The sequence below is a fragment of the Syngnathus leptorhynchus genome, chromosome 10, assembly GCF_054491065.1.
Source record: "Syngnathus leptorhynchus isolate UIUO chromosome 10, UIUO_Slep, whole genome shotgun sequence".
Taxonomy (NCBI): Eukaryota; Metazoa; Chordata; class Actinopteri; order Syngnathiformes; family Syngnathidae; genus Syngnathus; species Syngnathus leptorhynchus.
Genome location: NC_141204.1, coordinates 7,144,253 through 7,165,486, shown reverse-complemented (window position 1 = coordinate 7,165,486; position 21,234 = coordinate 7,144,253). Strand labels below are relative to the sequence as shown.

Below are 21,234 nucleotides of genomic sequence, written 5' to 3'. Positions count from 1 at the left end.
TCAAGATTTTTTTAACCACAACTCTTTATTTGGTTATCAAAGAATAAAAACAAAATTTTAAAAAGTATTTAATCATAATCACGTCAAAAAAAAAAAAAAATTCATTCACAGCCCTTTCCTGGTGACGTTGAGACCTCTCCGCCAATCACCAGAGAGTATTCCACAATCCAATGTCCCACAAACTACGAGCGCGAATTCATACCGGATTCTTTGTCAAGAGTGGGCTATATTTGAAGCCCATTGCCCCTAAAAGTAAGTACACGACACACGACTGAGTGGATACAACCATTTGTGTTTAATTGTTGGTATTCAACACACTTTTCTCCATCCTGTCAGTATCGTACGGAAAGTCATTAACAGAAGAGTTAGCTCATGCTAACTCTCGTGAAAGTTAGCTATGGCTAAGGTTGATGATTAATACCCTAGTTATGACGATTATATGTCAAACCACACATACGTAATGTTATGTTCTGTAATGTTCAGACTTATTTTTTACTCTTCTTGGTTGTCGTTGTTGCCTCTTGTGGTTATTAACTTGTGAACGAGCAATTTCCTGGATTACAGTGTTTACGACCCCAAACCTTCAAGTCAAACGAGACTGCAGTAAAAACAGACAAACAAAAAGTCAGCATGCTTGTCATTTGTTTTTGTAAGGGGGAATTGAGAGCTGAAGATGCCAGTAATGACTACAAGCACCAATGATACAGTTCTTAAAGGTAAATACATCCTCAGCACTACATTAAAAAAGCAGTGTTGGAATTCATGTCTTAAAATGCCTTTTCCAGATGTCGTTGCCTTTGTGGATGTGTGGTCATCTGACAAGAGAGCCAACTGTTCGAAACCTTTTATTCAGCAGCTGCAGGAAATGGGCGCTCAGGTAATATGAAATGGCAATTCCCAAAGAAGTACCGGATCACTTGTATGACAATAAGATTTACCTGCACAGTTCATAAAAGTATTATTGTGGTGTCAGTTGTCAATGGAACAGAATTCTTCAATTTCATGTTGTCAAAATGTTCAAAACACAAATAGGAGGTCCCTCAGTGTAAATGTTTTGTCTCTCAGCATTCACACAGCTTTTTTTTGTAAGAAACACAGAAAGTGAGTCTTCACAAAAGTTATTGACAAGACATTTACTCATTACAGGTATCAAAAACATTCAATAAACAAGTCACGCACGTGGTCTTTAACAATGGTCATTCTGCCACATGGAAGAAAGCCAAAAAGAGTCATGTGAAGCTTGTCTCTGTTTTGTGGATAGGAAGGTATGTATGCATGACTCTCACTGTGGTTTCTAAATTGTATGTATTGATTGTTTTGTCGCTGAAATGATCTCCAGATGTCACGACGACGGCGTGCTGGTAGATGAAGAATTGTATCCTGCCCTAAATGATGAAAGCAATCTGGTATTATGGAACAAAAAAGTACGTAGATTCATTTTAAAGTCATTCCATGTGTTGTTGTTTGTACTACATTTGCCAACTGATGGCCGGCAAAAGTCCTTTTTCTCTCTATCTGGGAAAGCAAAATGAGGTTTTTGAATCCTATTCTGTTCATGTAATGTTGTTTTCACTGCCACCTAAAACACACACGCTAGTGTTGTATCATGTTGATAAGATGTTTGTGTTTGAATGATGTAGCATCGTTGCATGCTGCCCAGAGACTGTCCAGTGAGAACGCCAGAAAATGACAGACGCATGAAAAAGAAGTTAGACAAACTGATGAAAGACATCATTCCCAAGAAAACAATGGGTAAAAAAAAAAATCTTATTGTTTTTAAACTTTTCCAAACCAGATAATATAATTGATCTTGTGAATGTTCCTCCATCCACAGTCCCAGATGATTCACCTATTATTATTGATGAAGACAGTGGAACTTTGTATAGCCCATCATTTAAAAGAGCTGAATACATGGCAGAGCGCTTGAAACGTATGAAAGAACAACATGAAAATATCTCACCTACAGGTACATCTCAACACTTATGTGAACTGATGATTTCCAAAACCTTTAATCAATTTTGAAAAAAATGACATCAGCCTTTTTGATTTTTCAGCCTCACAAATGTCTTCATCATCACAAGTGAAGTCCCCACTTGGGAACTCACCGACTGTCTTCAGGTTTTTTTGTAAGCCAACCAAGAAAGAAAAAATGATCTTCAAATATATTGTTTGTCATTTACTGTATTACTGTTTATTTGTGTCATAATCCACATAATTTCACTTTTGCACACTTCAAACTAAAATTGTAAACTAACTCCTTCCTATAGGTGAAAATTCTGATGAGGACTCCAGTGCTTCTGTTGCTGAGCTTAGTTACTCTCCTAACAAGAGTCAAGTATGTAACGCTATGGAGCAGAACAAGCTGGACAAACCCTTCAGCAAGGACCTGGAAAAGCCTTGGCTCTCACCCTGCCGTGAGGTTTCAGAACGCTCGTCCATTAGTCCTTTGAAAATGGTTGAATTAACATTGGATGAGGAAGAAGGGAAGATACCAGGAAAGCAAAGGACAGCATCAGAAACACAATCACTAATGCAGATATCTAAATCTAAGGAAGGGGAGACACCAGAAAATCAAAGGACAGCCTCAGTAACACAATCACCATTAGAGGAACCTAAATCTGAGGAAGGAGAGACACCAGAAACGCAAAGGACTGCTTCAGTATCACAACCACCAATAGAGAAACCTAAATTAGTCGGAGTAGTCTCTTGCAAAAGTAAGCGAAGGTCACAGATGCCTTCCTGCAGTTCTCTTGATAAAATGCTGGAACCGACAATTGACAGGTTTGATGAGGGAAGGCCAAATATTCACTGGGCAGAAGTCAAGAACAAAAAGATTCCTCAAAAAGACCCCGTTGGCCACATACTGGGTGAGACTCTGTGTCCCCAGTCAAAACTATTAAGCAAGCCAACACAAGGCAGACGTTCTCTTTCTGCACACTCTTTTAGTTCATCCAGCAAATCTCACAATCTTGATGGAGAGGATGATGTGTTTGATGACTTCTTCTCTTCAGCCAGTCACCACAAAAAGTTATTTTTGCCCGTTTTGCCTGACCTGACAGATATTAACATCCACTCTGAGTTGAACCATGTTCCAAAGAAAGGAAAACAAAGGAGTTGGAAAAGTGCTGCTACAGAAACGAAAAGCTCAAAGAAGATGAAAGTAGCGACCAGTGAACATCGTTGCAGGCCGCAGTCTGTTATCAATGTCTGTCCACAAAATGATGTTAAAGAGAATCTGCCTCCTTTTGATTATTCAAATGGGACCCAAACACCGGCTGCCAAACGCGTAAGGCAAAGCACATTACCATTTGTAGGCATCAGTGAAGACGCATCAAGGCTTCCCAAAAAATCTCTCTCGCTTCATCCAACAAAGCCAACAGATAAAATGTCAACCTTGGAGCTGGAAAAAAACTCTCGTCTTTGTCATTTGTCTGACGGTTTTCAAAGTGAGTAGCAAGGATGGTCAGAAAAACACTGTGTGAATAACAACAAATATCACTTATTTGCAATACAATTAGAAAATAATTAAGCTGTTTTATGGAATTATAGAATAAACATTTAAGTATAATCTTGACTCTTTCCTAAAGGCCAAAGATAGGGTAAAGCAATTATTATTTTTTACAAACAAAAACAAAAAATGACGCAAATGTAAATGATCTGGCATGGCACCTGGAGTCCAAGCAAATTCCGGGGAGGAAGCGCCCCTGCTATGCCCTCCTTGAGTTCTGCCAATGTTAGACATTCTGAATGTCTCTTAATAATGGCTTTTTTTTACATGGAAGTTCTGTTGCAGTTTGAAGTCCGACAACGTCTGCTTGAATGTTTTCAGTTTTTTTTTTTTTTTACTTTGTTACCCATGTAGGAGGAAGAAGCGAAAGTACGGCTCCAGCTGCTTCAACAGATGAAAACCAGGAGATGCCCAATAAGCACGCCTGCTCTTTTTTTCAGAACATCAGCAAAGCAAAGGTACGAAATGAATTAAGTCTTTTTAAATCAGCCATATCTGATATTCACAGTTCTTCACATTTCCCATACAATAGAGTAGAGCTGAGTTTAATGTTGCCAATTTAATTGTCTGGTTCACGTAAAAAAGAGACATTGGCACTTTTTCACAGGACTTTTGATGGTCATTTGTTGGATTTCATGGATTTACCCTGCAGCCCTAAATATGATGTAATCACGTCATCCATTGTATTCCTTGATACAGACAGTTTAGGATGCACACCAGCCATGTTTAGATCGAGTATTTCCTCGGTAGGGCTGCATCTCGCCAAGGGGCTTCTGTCCGTCTGTCTGGTCTTTGGGTCTTCCTGTGTTTTGCTTTTGTGATGATAGAATATAACTTCCTCGTTTGTGAAATGCACCTGGCCTTTGTTTTCTTTATGGCGTAAACCTCAACATACCACAGCTGGAGAAAGCTAAACATCACATCCAATACCCCGAGGGAGAAATGTTAAATGTTTAAAATGTAATCTGATCATAGCTAGGAAGCTTTTATGTCTGCACCGTAAAGATTGTGAGGTAACATAACACAGGGGTGCTTTAGAGGTCGGTTGTTAAATAGAAATGATCTACCCTGCTGTAAATAAACGTGACCAGAAGTGTTGGTGGTCACAAGCTCTATAATGTAATTATTCTCCTCCATATGTTTCAAGAGTGATTTCATCTTGTAATGTGATGAGCTGTGCAGAAAATGGATGGACAGATGGATGGATGGCAGTCTTGCTGCCTTTGAGGACTTGTGCCACAAAGCCATTCGATGGCTTTTTCACAGGCCAGCTTCCTTGTCACTCTTTGATTTACTCGAATAGCGTCATTCTCGAGACGTCAATATGACCTTGTCATTCAGTGATGAAATTCCTTAGCTTTTGTTGAGGGGCAATTTGTTGTAGGGTCATTATTTGCAACCCTCTCTTCCTTTGCAAGAGATGAGCCAACGGTCTTTTTAGGCAATTGTTAGTCTGAAAGGATCGAGAATATAGTATTATTAATGACGCCGTTTATCAGCAGCACACATCACACTACCGGGAAAGTGTGGAGTAACTATTGTGGTGTGTTGGTGATTCTTCTTATCTGTATTAATGGGATGTTTGAGCAGGGGTGAGGTCACGAGAGGAGGGTCGATACCACACTTTGATTGGCAGCCTGCTCTTGGCCCTTCCAGCTGGGGGACCAGATATCAAAGGACTGTTTGTAACTGCTTCAAATTATTGTATGACAAGGAAGACACTAAATTGTCATGCCCTCGCGTGACGAGTTTGCACTGCTTATTATTGGCATCTAATGTCTTTTTTTGTCCACTGCGTTCAAATATATTTGACACAATTAGATTTGCTCAGTCTGGTCTTGTTAGATAATGATTCGTGTGTCAATGCAAACTAATGGACCCTCACAAAAAGTATTTAAAACACTTGGTGCTGTTTTTTCCATGCCAATTTTTCTCCTTTGATTTTTTTTTTGTGTGCCCCCACGCATTTATTAACACTTAGATCTGGTTTATGCTGGCATACAGTCACACATACAATATGTGCTTATTGAACATGAGGTGTAAAATATCTCACTCTTACTTTTTTTACTGGCTTGGTGCCTGCAGTGAAAATAGATGCATGACCAATTATGTTTATCCCACTTGTTTTGCAGGCGGCAAGAACCCTGGTCATGACGAGCATGCCCACTGAGTAAGTTGCACTTGAGAATATATTCACACACAAGCTTAAATTGAACGTCAATAGCCATTTAAAGCAAGGTGTCGCAATAAGTGAATCTTCCCTACTTTGACCATTGTTCATTTCTCCCAGGAAACAGAACATAGCCACTCAGGTTGTGAAGACTTTGGGTGGCTTTTCTATCGCTGATCGAGTTTGCCAAAGTACAACTCATGTGATTTCTGGGGAACACCGCCGAACTTTGAATGTTTTGCTGGGCATTGCTCGTGGCTGCTGGATCCTCTCATTTGATTGGGTAGGTCCTTGGTCAAGGCACAAATCACAGCATCATATTCAGATTACAGACTTGATTGTTTTGAGATGCATTTTCACTATTCCTGAATAGATGATGTCATGCTTGGAGCAAAGGCAGTGGATTCCAGAGGAACCGTATGAACTTTCCGAGCTGTTTCCGGCCGCACAGGTGCGTACCAGTACCGACTTGGTTTGGATGTTGTATGACCTTTCGATTTTTGTTTTGAAAGAAAGTTGGTATGGAAATAGCTGCACTTAATTATTGTACAATTAATGTCTGCTACAAAAATGAACAATGTTTTATTTGCTTCTAACATAGGCAAGATTAGGGGCTGTTCTCCACCCAGTGATTGATCACATGTGCCAATTTTGGTGCGCCAATGTCGTCAGATGCCATGAAATATAAAAGATGAAATACAAAAAAAATATATAGCAGCAACCTGATATGCTTAATTCTTTGTCTGGTTAGGTTTCTCTTTGACAAAAGTGTTCTTCAATTGCAGAATTGAATTAATTTTTTATTCATCCTCCACATAAATAAAGATCCTCAGGGGACAATATGAACTCAAACACAAAATTACAGAGCCTAAAAATAAAATATAAAAAACATTCAAATATAATTCAAAAATTCACCAACTTGTCAAACAATCTTAACCCTGTGCATGTTTTTTTTTTGTGTGGATAATAAATGGCCCCAGGTATACTAGATTAAAAACATACTACTGGTTAAATGGACAAGTATGAAATATTAAATCAATGGAAAAATAGCTATGCATATGCTTCTGTTGCTTTTCTCAATTCACATTTTCACAGTTACTATAGCTTCAGGCTTTTCCGATCATAACTTAGATTCAACTTGCACTTTAAATGAAACTTTTATATGATGTACTTTCTGACAAATAGAGTTTTAAATTAATTTTGTGTTGTACAGCATCTGCTGTCATTTCTCATATTCACAATCCAAACCATTTGGGATGCTCCCCTCACGGGCACTCAATTCAAAAATTGTTCATAAATGCAAGACGGAGGAAGTCAATGCATGTGCTGCCTGCTAGTTTCTATTGCCAGCCATTCATTTTCAGTCGGATTGTTTTTCCTGAAGTATCCTGTGAGAAATGTGGATGTTGCCTCTTCCTGAACTCATGAGTCACTGTCCTCTGCTGCCACAGCAAGCAACGACAGCCTCTTGACATGGACAAATGTCAGCAGATTTCTGTCGCGATACATTGTACATTTGTGTGCTTTGCAGAACCACATGCATGTCTTCTTTTTCGTCAAATTGTACAGTGTGACATGGTTTTGATAAACTATGCAGCCCCTCCACCACTGAAAAGTAGTTTACATTTCTGCTGTGATAAAGTACTCTATATCTCCATGAGCTTCACCCACGCCAAAACTTTGGACTTCACAATATAACATTTGAAATACCAAAGGCGATAAGTGACCTTACAAACATCATTATACACAAACTAATCTTGAAATATATACATTATCATAAAAACTCAGTTTTGAGGGAGAGAGATTCAAATGAATCACGATATAAATAAAGATGTATTTTCCTCAAAGCACTGCTCATGTGCAATATAAATACTAGTTGTCTAGCAGCTCACACTCAGGTGATGTGATGATGCAATGGAACTAGTAGAATAAATCCTCAAATAATTCCGCACATAAATAAAACATATAATGTACTCTCGTGAATACATTCACCAAAGGAAATGTAATCCTAACTGAGATTCTCAGTGACATATCTAATCAGCTTTTTAGACTTCAACAGAAACCATACAATGTTCATGTTGTACCACAGCCTCTATTTCTAGGAAGTGTCATTGGCGTTCATGGCTGAAACACTGAACACTGCTAAGTTTATATCAACATATATATTACGAAGTAAATGTACACTTTAACCACACATTAAACGTACAGTGTAATTTCAAATTGAAAAAAATGAATAAACCCCATTTCAATTTAGTTCTCTGTCACGTTTGGCCCGCCGCACACCGCGGCGATGCCGCCGAATGCAACTGAACTGGGCAATTGTCAACAAACAACAGTTGGTGACTCACACCAGATCGCTACCTTCTGGTGTTTTCATTGGAAAGCATTTTGAGGAGTCCCATGTGTTATACTATATTAAGTGTATTGAATAATGAATAATATTGTGTGATTGTCAAGGAATAAATGCATTTCCTGGGCCGCTGTGGCTATATTATAATGGTAATGGAGGGAGAAATGAAGAAGACGGTGAAGTCTTTTGAGAGGCTGCGGGTAATAATTGCCCCATTCATTGGCCGCACTTCTGCATTTCAGCAACACTCTCCACTACCCAAAAGTGCATATGAAATTATAAATTCAGAAAAGTTCAGTATGGTCTTCTTGTCTGTCAGCTGGCTCTCGTTTCGAAAGCTGATGTGAGAAAACGCCCCAACAGTTAAATCGCATTCGGCCGCATCTCGGTGTGCAACGTGCCATAGTTGAACCATTTTAGGTTTGGATCATTTAGAGTTGATTTGACCAAATAGTACTTCCCCCATTAGTCCTCTCAGGAATGTCGTGAGGTGCTTTAGGCTCCATCTTGTTCAGTGCCCATTCAAATGATTCAACTTAGAAGTCTGCCGGCCTAATCATTAGAGACGTGGTCTTCAGTGAATATCCCGAACCCTTCCAGTAGTACCATTTAATGCCATTGAAGCGATTGGAGTTTTGGCCTCGCTGGTAATACATGCCATTTAAATTGGACGGTCCACAAGCATCAAACCACCAACCTAAAATACAAAAAAAAACAAATGTAGAATACATTTAGTGATGATTTTGACTTTGAAGAGGAGATGGTTTCTTGTATTGGTAGGTTCAGATGTATTTGGTGTAATTTATAGAATGGGGCTTGTATTCTTTGCAGGCCGAGAACACATAGTCTGTTATTTGCACTCCACCATTCTGCTTTTTTTAAAACTTGTCATCTACTTAAGGATTATGTTTGTTTATATAAAGATTTCATCTCTCGTGATGGACAGCGTCATGTTGCCAGATTTTGTTCTCGTTTTCTTTGCTCTGTCAGTAGCCATGAATGATATGCATGGAAAACGTTCCATGTGAGACAGACTCTATGGGAAAAAGGACCGAGTTTGGGCTTTTTTGCTTTTAGGCTCACTTGATGGAGCCCAAATACTGAGGCAGGCAAAATATCTGGCAGTAGAGTCACTTACAAGGCAATAGAGGGAGGACCTTTAAGCGACAAAAGAAGAAAGAGAAACTCTGTTCCCAGGCTCTTTAATGTCAGTGCTTGTAGTGGCTGAATTCCCTCAAGAGTTGATCAGTGATTAACTCTGGCTAATTGTGCTCTTTGGCCTGGCCAGAAGAAACGGGAGTCCTTATAATGTCCTTCCAAAATTTTAGGAAAGTGCCAAGATCTATTTAGGAGAGTGGGGACTTTAAAATTCTGGCATCCAGCCCGTCGTGCTGCAATTAATGCATTTTATCAAACGCATTGCACGTTCTGTCAGAATAAGTTTCTTACCCCCTGTTGTCAATTGTGAGCATTTGCAAACACATTTGTCATTGTCTGCATCCTTTGTACTGAAATCACTTCCCGGCTGACCGATACTGCTTATTTTGCCTGCTGTTCCACTGTAGCCTTTAAAGTGTATCCTGTAGAGTGGAAAAGGAAAAATTAAGGAAGTAGAAGAATGAGGTCAATAACGCTTGTTCCTCAAAATACAACGGACATACCTTCTTGTAACAAACAGCCGCTCTGACTGGCATGCAGGTTTATAGAATGGGTAAGGGCAAATTCTTTATCTATACCCCGAACCCCCCCAAAAACACACCAACAAACTTCTGACATTTTTTTTTAGCTCGTAGCAATATCCACTTTGAATAAATTAGCAAAAAGGCTAAAGAACATGACGTATATTTTTGTCAGTGTTCAAAAACCCGAGGCTGTCTTCATAGTCTATTCTGTAATCATATTTGAATGAAAACAATGAAACAATTTATATTAAGGTTGTCAGATTTCTGAAGCAGTGTTCAGCTCCTTTTTAGTTGCCTGAAGCGCAAACAATGTATCACATAAATGCCAACTAGTATTTGTTACGTTTCTCATCCAGTGTAGTTAATTGGGTGATGTGAACTCCACTCACCTGTAGTTTTGTCCTTCGCCATCAAGTGAAAATTGATCATACAGGGAAAAAGCAGAGTTCCCTTCCCAGTCACTCAATTGGATCCTTAGGCTGTAGGAGTGCTGACTTGTCAGCCTTGATACAAATTCATTTCCTAACCAAAATTCGCCTGAAGGATCTCCAAAACCCTGTACAAAGGCACACAAGCAATTTCAATCAAGCATCAACAGGGGAACTAACCACTTTGAGAAGTTGGAATTAAACCCGTAGCCAAGGCGATGTTTTTTTCTCAAGAAGAGTATTTCCTTTTTTACCGCTTCTTACCTTTTTATACTCTTGCCACGTACGATGAAAGTCAACACTGCCATCAAAGCGTTTTTGTAGCATTGTCCAGCCACCTGCCTCAGTCTCCATGTCACAAAAAGCCTGTAAACAAAAAGAAAAGTTGGTGAAGGAATAATTGCATATCATTCAATTTCCATCGCTTGCAAATGTCTATTTTTAACTGGACAGTGACAACTCATTTTACGTCAAGTTAGACACTTATCGTCAATCTCGTTGAATGTTAAAAGATTAGAGTCTAGTAAATGCTGAAAAGTTACGTGTTTCTAAGGAGATCACAGTTTTAGCTGAAGCATGCAGATCATCACTGGGGTTGTCCGGACGTTTTAGTTTTTCTGCTGTTTGAACAGTTAATCCAATGCTGCGCTCTGTGCAATTTATGTAAGGGTGGGCCAGTCAAGAGAACTTGTTGCCGAGCACAAGAGAATGGGTTCCTTTGGAAAACCGACTTCTCACATAAAGCAAAACAAAATAAAAATGCAGCTTTCTATTTCATTTCACACACCGCAAATGTTATAAGACAGTAATCTATCAATTTGATATTTATTCAGTCGCAAAATATAACGGAATGTACTTCACCTTAACCTCCATTGTAGTATTGGGTAAAGTGAGAGTGTAGACCCCACTCTTTGTGTTTCCTGACTTAAAGACAGCAGCGCAGTCCATGAATGTGGAGGGAGTATCCTGCATCATGGCAACTTTTGTCTCTGCAATGGAGGAAAAAGTCTGGTTTGTTTTGCTGCAATGTAAATTTATCAGTGTACAGCTTATTTAATGGTAAGTTGAGGACAGTATCAAAGGCATGAAGAGATACTTGCACCACATTTAGCACAAAGCTCATTTCCATCCGGAGTCCAAATAATTGGAAATTCTCTTTCCTCAATACACAGCAATTTATATCTTAACCACTGGCAACAAAACTGAGTAAACCCCTCAGCGAAAATGTCCAAATTCGATCCAATGAGCCATTTTCCCTCTCTGATGTCTTTTGATTCATTATATTACATTATAGGTCTCTGTTGTGAATGGATAGCGGGTTTGTTAAATTGGATCTTATCGCTTTCTCACACTCATACTGGTCACTGGAAGTTGAATATGTCAAAAACTCTTTGAGGATCTTTTTTTTTTTTTTTGGTGTCTGTAAAGACAAAAAGTCATTCATAAGAAAAGCCTGCAAACGGTTTGTTGAAGATAAGCAGTCTAAGGACGTGGATTACTGGAACCATGTTCCGTGTTGAGGCGAGATCAAGATTAATTTACTGGTACACATGATGTCAAAGTGTGTGTGGCAAAAACCACAAGAGGAGCGCAATGACAAGAGTGTCTCGCCTTTAGTTGAGCATTGTGAGAGTGTCTTGGTGTAAAGACTGCATGGGTGCTACAATTCATTGAGAAAACCATGAATGTCAAGACACACAGTGAAATAATGAAACATAATGGCTGTGTTTTGAGTTATTTTCAGGTCTATGTGTTCAGTGTTGTCCCATGAAATATATTAAACGAATGTGAGGAGTGTACTCAACTCTGTATATGTGGATTAGGATTGTGGTATGTTTGCAAAAGTAAGTGGCAACAAAAGTTTTTAGGTGCCATAATGATAGTGGTTGGACTACTTTGAGTTTCCTCTTTTAGTCAATATTTGATCTCGCTGGCAGTCACGTTTAATTTATTCAGTCAATTTCTCTTGAAGTCTGTTCCTGGTTGGCTACCTCGGGCTGTGCCTGTGGAGAAGGTGTGAATGAGGTGGTTCACAGTCTCCAGAAGCTCCTGTTGCTGATGCTGAAGGGCACTGTTGTTGGATGACACCCTGAGGAGCTGTTGCTCCAGCTCACCAATGATGGCCGTCTGCCTCTCTATTAGGATCTGAAGCTGGTCTTTTTCCAGTCGAAGCATCTTCTGCTCGACCTGCCTTTCCTCCTCCAACTCCTTTACTTTCTTTTCCAACAAGCTGAAGCGGTAAATAATCCAGGTTAGTCAATAAAGTGTTTATTTTATTTTTTTTCTCTCACGGTTTCATTTTGAAATTTCAGGTATCGTCATGTGCTCACTTGTTTTTGTCGTTCAGTTTATTGATTTCATTTGTTTGGACAATAACTTCTTTTTCCAGTTTGTTTGTCGACAAAGAATTCTCAAGCAGTTGCCGCTCAAGTCGAGTCGTGTGGTTAATAACCTGGAAGTAAAAGAGAATATCAAACAACTGACTCACCTAAACAACCAGTGTTTTTCAAACAATCCACAGTCCGTTTTTCAATGATCAGAAAACGGGTGTAAACGTGTGCGCATTGATCGAAGCAGACCCTCGGCTTTCACACTCACTCGCAGAAGCGTTGTTGCCAATGGTGATGCACAGATCAAAGTAACTCATTAGTCCCGAGTGTTAGGAGCTATGCGAGGCACCGGGGAAAGTGTGTGTGTTTTTTTTAAACGACGCCGTGGAGAAATACAAAAATAGGAAATTGGCTCTCTTAAGAATGTATGATTCAAAGGAATGCAGCGCATTGTTTGCATTGATATACGTTTAAGGTGACTGTTATGTAACTGGATTTTCAATGCAAATGCTCGTCGTGAGAAACACATTTCAGGTTTGATGTGTAGTGCACGAGTCAATACTGTGAGAAGTCGTGTTCCCTGTTTGATGGGATTATTTTAACTCGAGTTTACACCTCTACAAACAGGCATTTGCGAAATGGAAATTTTATGACAGGAAAGCAACTGAATTCCAACGAAGCAGATGTACCTTAACTTTTGGAAACTTTCAAACACCGTGTATCCCCACAGACAGTATTGAACTAAATTCTCAGGTTGAGCACCTTGCCTCGATTTTTTTTTTTTTTTTTTTTTTTTCAGTTTGAGGAAACTGAACTCAGCAAAAACCAGCTTGTTTACGTGGAATCTACTTGTACTTCTCCAATGATGTGTTTGAACAGACGGATGTCTGATTGTGACAAACTGATAGACTCTTTCTGTGGGAATACAAGTGTGCTAATAACAGGAAATGCTGCTCTGTTGGCTCACATAAGGTCGTTGATGTTAAGCGACAATAATAAACTGACAGGTCCATTCCTGTTTTTACATACATTTGAAAAATATCTTGATCTATACAATTCTGTGTAGTATAATGCAAAGAAGGTTTTATTGGAACCAAAATGGTGTCGTCTCAGGTTTTATAACGCCATATATTACGAAATTGAAGCATGAAAAGCAAATATATAATCAGAGGTGTAGTATTGCTATTTTAGTTTGTGTGAAAGCAGTACAAGCCAATATTTGCTGTTTTTCTTTATAAGCAGTCAGAGTAGTCTCTCACCTGCGCCTCCACATTGGTCAGTTTCCTTGTTTGCTCTGCAGTTTGACTGAGCAGGTTTGTTCCTATTTCAATCATTGTAGCTGTGTGATTTTGCACTGCACTCTGTTGTATTTGGACCATATCCTGCTTCATGCTCTCCTGGATGTAATTCTGTAGCTGTGGCACAAATGAAAGATTTCAATGAATCAACCACAATCGAAACAATCAAAAGTGTGCAGTGTAACATTACCTCTAAGGACAAAATAAATAATGCCTTGCTCAATGGCATCAGCCAAGCAACAATTTTCACTTTGACCCCTTAACTATCTTGTCTCAAAGCCTAAAGCTGTCTCCACTTTTTACAATATCAATTTATAAAATAATGATTATTAATAGACAATATTATATTTTATATTGTGATATAAACATCATAAATCAGTGTATCATCATGGCATGATCACTCCACATCAAACACTTGAACCAAATGCGTATTACAATAGTCTTTAGCCTCAAGATGGGAAAAGGTCACCGTTTTAATTTTAACTCGATACGTTCTTATGTACCTTACGGTATTCCGGATTTAGACCAAGACCAATCATTAAGTTATTTCCTGCATGGTGTTCCTGAGTGCCAATCAGGTCACACGACTCGTAAACAGGATGGAAGTGTTGAGTGAGGAGTTACATCCTTCATGACACCATGACGTTGTTAGAGCTGTAAGCTCACCTTAGCCGAATATATATTTTCCTTATCTGCACAGAGTTGGAAAAAACTATTTTACAAATGTCTTGAAGCTTCAATTAGCGTGCATTTAGTTTCTCATCATCTCCTCGCGGCAGTTCCTTGTATCACATCCACGATTATTGAGGGGCCTTTTGAATTGTTGTCAGGATGTCTTGTTTACAGCTAATGATCTAATCAGTTGTTGATTCCGCAAGGCCTCCGAGTCATCCGGTAAAAAAAATGACTGTGTTCCTCTGTCACACGTAAAACGTAACATCACTTCCCCCAGCTGCTCATATGCAAAGGAGACTTTGAAGAAATTTGTGAGAAATACTTTTATTAGTTGCTGCGATTACTCAATAATCTCACATTACTTCTTTAATTGGCTCAGGTATGCACGATAATTCCCACCGGAATTTTATGAATGGTGTCAGACTTCATGACTTAAATCCAAGTTAGTTGGATGAAACTAAGCTGTTATGGTTGAGTTTAGTTTGGAGGAGCTCTTTGTTGGGATGCCAGTGCTCGTAGGGAGTGGAGCTATACACACTGCTGTATGGTGATTGGTTGAATCAAAGAGGCAAGAAAACCAAACGCTATTTAATAAAACAGTGGATAAAAACACTTTCGTATTATCAGAAAGTCAGCACACTGCCTTGTACAGTCCCTTTTTAACTTTCTTTAATTATTGCCAAATTAATTGGTCGTCACGATGTCAACAAAGTCGATTCAACAATCGCAGCAACAAATCACCGAAATTTCTATTGGATGAGCAGCTGAGGTTTAGTTGTTGAAAGCGCATCAAAAGAATTCCCTGCTGAGCTGTTCTTTGGAAAGGATCGTCCCTTGCGTTTTATTCCGAGAATCTGTTTGTGCACTCAGACTGTGAAGGACTCTTGTCTGCTCCCCTTTATTAAACACTCTCTGAAGACCGAGTGTAAAAAAGGTCATCTGCGCTTTTATGCCTCAAGAAATGGCTCGGCAAATTGAAAAGGACATGTGCACCTGTCAATCAGACACCTGTTAAAAGAGTTTTCATCTCTCTGGAAAGCCATCAGGACCTTTTGCAAAGAATAAACATCTGAGCCTATTTCAATGTTGTTGCATACTCAATCACACATTTACAATGTAAAAGTGCTTGTAGAGCATTGGTTAAATACAGGGATTCATATTGAGTACTCCAAGATCATGACCACGTACATCCGTTGCCTTTCTTTAGAGTTTTGAACTGGAGATCATTGTACGTGACCACAATTATTGAAAATAATCTGATAAATGATTAAGTTACAAAACCTTGATAGAACTCCCTGTCCCTGTTTGACCTGGATGTGTGCATTTCCTAAAAGGTTTAGCTAGAAATCAGCTTAACTTGACAAGCATGTAGAAGAAGTTGAAATTGTTTGGCTCACCGAATGCTCATTTAATCCTATTAAGTCTACTTCTGATGGTATGTGACATAATGGCTGCACGGGACTTTACCTTCAGCAACCACTGCGTGTTGTTCTCCATGACCATCTCTAGCTGTTCCAGCCTGTGCGCTGACTCTTCATTGTCTGTAGGCCCGTCCTTTTGAACTGGATAATTGTAGCCGTTGCTCGGGTTTTGGCAGTTCTCCTGCTCGGGGAGCAGAAAGGTATAGCTGCATGGGCCGTTTTGGATCTGATATTGTCTCTTGCCCACGCTGCTGTCTGAACTCGTCCGATATCCCCTCCCGGCACTTAGACAGAGGCTTAAAACGAACAAGACGACGTGCATCATCTTCAGTGAACTTTCCTCTTCAGCTCAGTTTGTTCTGATCCTCAAAAAGTTTTTCTTTCAAATATCACTTTTCCTAATGGCATCAAAGTGTAAATCCCCTTGAGATTCTGCAGAGTCCCTGTATGACCTTCAGTAGGAACATTAGAAATCAAAGGATCATTCTCACAGTTTACCGGTCCCCGACTGCATGCGTGCGTTTTTCATCAAGGCTCGCTCCAGCTACTTGTTTGAGCTGCCCTCGACACCCCCCGATTCGCTAACTGTGACTTTAACCACTCCCCCTTCCATGTGGCCACCCAGTGAAGCCCCTCATCTATTATAATGCACACCAACAACACATAGAGGGAGATCCACAAACTACACATTCTCTACTATATCCTACACAATGCCCACGTGTTTTTCCCTCTACTGGTTAAACAGCCACGCAGGATGCAGCTGTCCACCTCCGGCCGGCACTGTTATAGTCACAGTGGCAGCCAACAGTTCATTGAAAAATATTTGTGAGTGCTTCAAAAAACACGCTTAAGGTTTTCTTTATGTGTGCGTGTGTGTATGATTTATTTGGTTTGTTTTTGATGGATTAAATACCCCACGGTCACCTTATCAACATCTCAGCAGCACAATGTATATTGAACTGAAGCAAAAAATAAAAATGTGGCGAAGGCTGTTCAATACTATTAGTTCAGTACTGTATTTTTTTTCGAAGTACAATTTTATAAAGTGCTATTTTGCTCGTTCTAAACCTCATTACTGTTGCTCTATGACTCTATTTGACTTGTTTTGATTGAATTTTCACACACAATAATGAATTCTTTCATTTTTTTTATTCTACTTACCTCATTAGGGTAATCAAGTGGGCAACTGGAGCCTAACCCTGCTGAAAGCAGCTTACACCTTGGACTGTTTGCCAGTCATAAGGAATAGTATGAAGTGAAATATTTTTCTCTCAAGGCCAAATTTTCTGACAGACATGAAAATGATTAAAAAAAATACAGCTGTCTAAAGATCAGGCACCCAATATTTACTGAATGTGCACATGTTGTGAAAGACAATATTTTTCCGAAATCCCTGTCACCAGCGTATTTTTCTTTTATTGTGTTTTTGAAAATGAATCAAACTTGTGTTTACTTTTTGCCAGGTGAATCCTCCGAAAAACAAAATCTACATTTGACCTCAATAGCACTGTTAATACTTCCATTTCTTGTTTGAAGTGGATAGCCATGTCTCCGTTGGGAACACACGGTCCAGGAAAAACACATGAGGATGTTTTGTCACAAACAGCAAGAATGTGCCTTAATCGCATTCTGTATGCATTTGTTTCAGGAGATTCCCTCTTAAGGCCCCCTCATTTGAAAAGACTCATTTTCCTTAATCTCTCACACTTGAGTTTCACTTTTTCCCTCCGCAAGTCCAACTCGGCCACACTACTTTCTTGGAGTTTCACAAATAGATTGAAACGGTAAAACTGAATTGCAGGAAGTCAGCTGATGTAATATTCTACAGTGAAAGGAAATGCTAAATATTGAAGGCGCATTACAACAGAGGAGGAAGTGCATGTCGTCATTCCCCCAAAACAGTGACGTTGCAGGTGTTCATGCTGTTGTTGTGACTTTCGGCTTGCCACAGTTAACTTGAATTACACTAATGGTGACTACTGGTATTTTAATCTTATTTCCACTGTTGCTTGGAAGTTTCCTTTCCGCTCGTCGTCTTATATGTATGTACTGAACCACCCAACAATTGGCTTTTAATAATATTTACATTCGTCTTTATGGACACCAATTATTACTGAATGTTTTGTGGGTATTTTCTCAATTTAAAATACTCTTAAAGTCAAAACCTGGTGCTATCTTAAGGTTGTAGTTATCAGAGGAACATCCTCATTTTATTTTAATGGAAAGCTAAAATTGTGCTGTTTATGTGGCAAAGGTTTTACAGTGGTCAGCTTGTAGCTGGACGCTCAAAGGTTCGATTCATAGTCAATGAACCAATTATTTTCCATGCCAACGTTGCCTCCATGAATGATGCAAGACTCTGAAAGCCCTTAACGTGCTAGCCAAGTTAGCTGACAATTCATTGTGCCAGGTATAAACAAAAGGGCGAAATTTCTTTCACAAAACAGTTTTTTTTAATGAGCAGATGTGTCGTCTATACAAGCATAGCAATACCTGCATGTTTTTTTTCATCTTTTTTTTCTAACCTTGCAGGTGTTGGAAGTACAACCTTTTGTTACAAGCGGCGGAACATTACTGATTTCAACACTTGTCAGTCTTGAGCACAAACACCATTATTTCCAAGTGCCAAGGTTCGGCAAAAAACATGTTATTGCCACTCAAACACGAGTGATGTGTTTTGTTACAACGAAGTTTTATTATGTTCCATCTCTTCCTATTATGAGCCAGTGTGCTTTTTCGTGCTCGTTTAGTCACACAATAGGACCCACATTAAGTGTTGAGTCGCTCCCCCCTGGAAATACCCAATATGGGTTCATGTTAACCTGACCCTGTCCCTGAACTCTATGGGTCTATCCCTGATTATTTGGTGTAAAATAAAACCGGTGTGAACATTTACAAAAGGCTGAAAGCCTGAGCGGTTGTTTCCTGGCATTCAACTCGCAATAGCGCAGATTGTCCCATTCAGTTTAGTAAGTGACCCCTACTGGATACCAAACAAGCCTGTGGTGAGAGCTCAGAGCTTCATTCATTCATCCCAGAAATACTTTCTCAAATAAATTACAATAAAATTTCAATTTGTCGTCTCTTATGAAGTTTTTCCCAAGGTAAATGACTGTTTTAAGCTCAAATAAAACAAGTGATGGTATTTATAGTGTACTATATGTGAGCAAAACTACGAGTTAACAACAATAGGGCTTTCTCTAGTGAGACATTGAGCTTTTGTAGGTTCCACATTTGGGCACAGGCGATAGCTCATGATGAAACTGGGCCAAATATGAGGCCAGAAATGGATGTTGTTGAAACTGAGAGGCGCTAGCTGGTGTATATTCCGTTTGTTTGGCCATTCTTCACTTGTGAGCCTACAAAGATTGCATGTGGTCATGTGACTGCCAGGTTTGGTGAAATGAATTCAACCGACACAACACTACCACAGCTAATGCAGTAATTTCAGATCTGGCACTCCATCTGTTCACAGATCTGTCGTCTTCAGAGGCATCTATCTTCCGGGGACCACCACCATCAGGACCTGTTCCAGGACCAACCGCCCATGTTTGTGTCTCAGCATTCCCAGCCGCCTGCTCCTAGTATGGTCGAGCTGATCCAGCTGTTCGGGGGGACAATCTGCAAAACTGTACGTCAGGCCAGAATTTGCATAGGGAGGTACAGCGGCAGGAGACCCGTGGGATGTAGGATCCTGTCTGAGCAGTGGGTGCTTGGTAAGATGCATTTTGTGTAGGTCTTGATTCAAATTATACCCAATGAACCCACTTGGGAATATGTGGTTTAATTATTTTTTTCTCTTGCTTTCATTTCAGACAGCATCACTCATTTGAAGCAGCTTTCATATGATAATTATGACTTGGCTTGAAAACTGCTCATTATGTTGCTGAAGATGCCGTATTTTCTCAAGTAGATGGCTGCTTAGTCCCAAGTACATCATCTTTTATGGACAGATCACCTAGCTAAGATTTTTCGCCATTAGGAAAACAAAGGTAGTAAGTGGATTTTATTGTAGTTTTTTATGCTAGACACTGATTTTAATTAACTGCCGAGTCTATTTAAATGCCTTACTTGGATTGGGTGAACTTGATAACTTCATTGTTGCCGAAAGAAATGTGAAGACATTTTCCCTAACCAAAACGGCTGCGCTTACTGATGCATATATAAATGGTCTCTGAAAGAAATCAAAGTGTGTTGTCGTCACCCATGTTGCAAATGACTTTCCCTGGACAGTTTTACAGAAGTTATTTCATTATTACGCAGAGAAGGTCTTCAGTATTAATTAGGGTTGCTGACTCACCGTAGGCTCTGGTGTGATGGTTTTATATTGATCTGTACATCCGTTTTTGTTCCAGGGACTGACAAAACGTATTTGTTCTACACAATCTGCTTCAGATCTTGTAGCAGGTAATACAACTGTTTTAATACATTTTACCTTTGAGTAATAAACATGGTGCCACTTCACTTATTTTAATGTCAGTATATTTTTATGATCACATTTTCCCACATCAGTTATTTTAATCATTTAAGGCACAAGCCCAAATTGTTGTACAGTCCTTTGTGATTAAATGTATCTTTTTGTTCAATTTCATAACCTGTGAATGAGCCAGGATCTCTGATTCAACTTTAAATACCTTCTGAGTTCTTTGTCACTGTTCATATTACAAGTAGATCACACTGTTTTCTTATCTACTGTCACAGGGGAAATGAAACAAGTTAATCAAAATGTCTGTTTTTTGTGTGATTTTAAAATAAGTCTGAAAGTAGTGCAATCTCTGAATGATGAATGGTTAATTATGCCACAAATGAAATATACCAGCCTGTCAGTTTGAAAAATGAGCTTGGTGTAAGTTGAACAAAGCATTATATCAATATGAAAGTGAAGATAGGTGTATTTTTGTTTTCACTCCCAGCCATTTAATTGATAGAGAATGCTCGCCTCTAAAATAGTTTCCTTGTTTGATTTCACCCCACAGATCAGCATTTCTTTTCTTTTATAAATTATCAAATTGAATGAATGAAGACAAAATACAATAGTGTAGTATCAAACAACATCACTGTTATATTTTGCATTGTGCAGATTGATGTTAAGTCATTCCTTGTAATAAAAACTTTTTAAATGACATGAAATGCATTTATATATTTTATAAAATATCTTATTTTACCAAAAGGATACGTTATCAAATAACCTTACATTGCATTCCAAAAGTATGCAATTTGGACTTCATTATTGTTGAAGCTTTCAATATATTATCAATATCTTTATATCTATATAATAATACATACAAAATACAGCAAAGTACGCTTTTACATGACTTACTGTTTTACTTTACTGTCATTTAAAGAATATCCCTTTAAGAGGAGGAACGCCC

General features: G+C 39.0%; 2 protein-coding genes across 4 annotated transcripts; one reads left to right on the top strand and one right to left on the bottom strand.

Moving 5' to 3' along the window:
• Positions 1 to 108: 108 nt before the first annotated feature.
• On the top strand, positions 109 to 20,973 carry mcph1 (microcephalin 1). Of its 2 annotated transcripts, XR_015067462.1 has the most exons (16): positions 109 to 252; positions 655 to 716; positions 786 to 877; positions 1,147 to 1,265; positions 1,340 to 1,424; positions 1,641 to 1,752; positions 1,835 to 1,966; positions 2,055 to 2,126; positions 2,268 to 3,446; positions 3,863 to 3,966; positions 5,641 to 5,678; positions 5,799 to 5,961; positions 6,052 to 6,129; positions 19,338 to 19,578; positions 19,678 to 19,854; positions 20,218 to 20,973. XR_015067462.1 is itself a non-coding variant. In XM_085922761.1 (15 exons), the coding sequence occupies exons 2-15, from the start codon at positions 674 to 676 to the stop codon at positions 19,728 to 19,730; spliced, it is 2,511 nt and encodes an 836-aa protein (XP_085778887.1). In that variant the 5' UTR covers positions 109 to 252; positions 655 to 673; the 3' UTR covers positions 19,731 to 20,973. The 2 variants fall into 2 exon arrangements, 1 of the variants encoding a protein (XP_085778887.1); XM_085922761.1 differs by having other exon boundaries at positions 19,678 to 20,973.
• On the bottom strand, positions 8,551 to 16,390 carry angpt2a (angiopoietin 2a). Of its 2 annotated transcripts, none has more exons than XM_085922036.1 (9): positions 15,909 to 16,390; positions 13,728 to 13,883; positions 12,469 to 12,590; positions 12,130 to 12,368; positions 11,000 to 11,127; positions 10,403 to 10,504; positions 10,100 to 10,266; positions 9,478 to 9,608; positions 8,551 to 8,725 (listed from the first exon to the last, which is right to left on the bottom strand). In XM_085922036.1, exons 1-9 carry the CDS (start codon positions 16,185 to 16,187, stop codon positions 8,565 to 8,567), a joined length of 1,485 nt encoding a protein of 494 aa, XP_085778162.1. In that variant the 5' UTR covers positions 16,188 to 16,390; the 3' UTR covers positions 8,551 to 8,564. The 2 variants fall into 2 exon arrangements, with proteins under 2 accessions (XP_085778162.1, XP_085778163.1); XM_085922037.1 differs by having other exon boundaries at positions 11,000 to 11,118.
• Positions 20,974 to 21,234: the final 261 nt, after the last annotated feature.

Bases quoted from the DNA above. Each gene is read 5' to 3' on its own strand.
- mcph1 (XM_085922761.1), top strand. From the start codon at position 674: ATGCCAGTAATGACTACAAGCACCAATGATACAGTTCTTAAAG. The intron at 1,753-1,834 runs GTAAAAAAAAAA...CTCCATCCACAG, and splicing joins CATTCCCAAGAAAACAATGG to TCCCAGATGATTCACCTATT. The intron at 6,130-19,337 runs GTGCGTACCAGT...ATCTGTTCACAG, and splicing joins AGCTGTTTCCGGCCGCACAG to ATCTGTCGTCTTCAGAGGCA.
- angpt2a (XM_085922036.1), bottom strand. From the start codon at position 16,187: ATGATGCACGTCGTCTTGTTCGTTTTAAGCCTCTGTCTAAGTGCCGGG. The intron at 13,884-15,908 runs GTAAAGTCCCGT...TTTGTGCCACAG, and splicing joins ACACGCAGTGGTTGCTGAAG to CTACAGAATTACATCCAGGA. The intron at 10,505-10,999 runs GTGAAGTACATT...TTTTGTTTACAG, and splicing joins ATACTACAATGGAGGTTAAG to GCTTTTTGTGACATGGAGAC.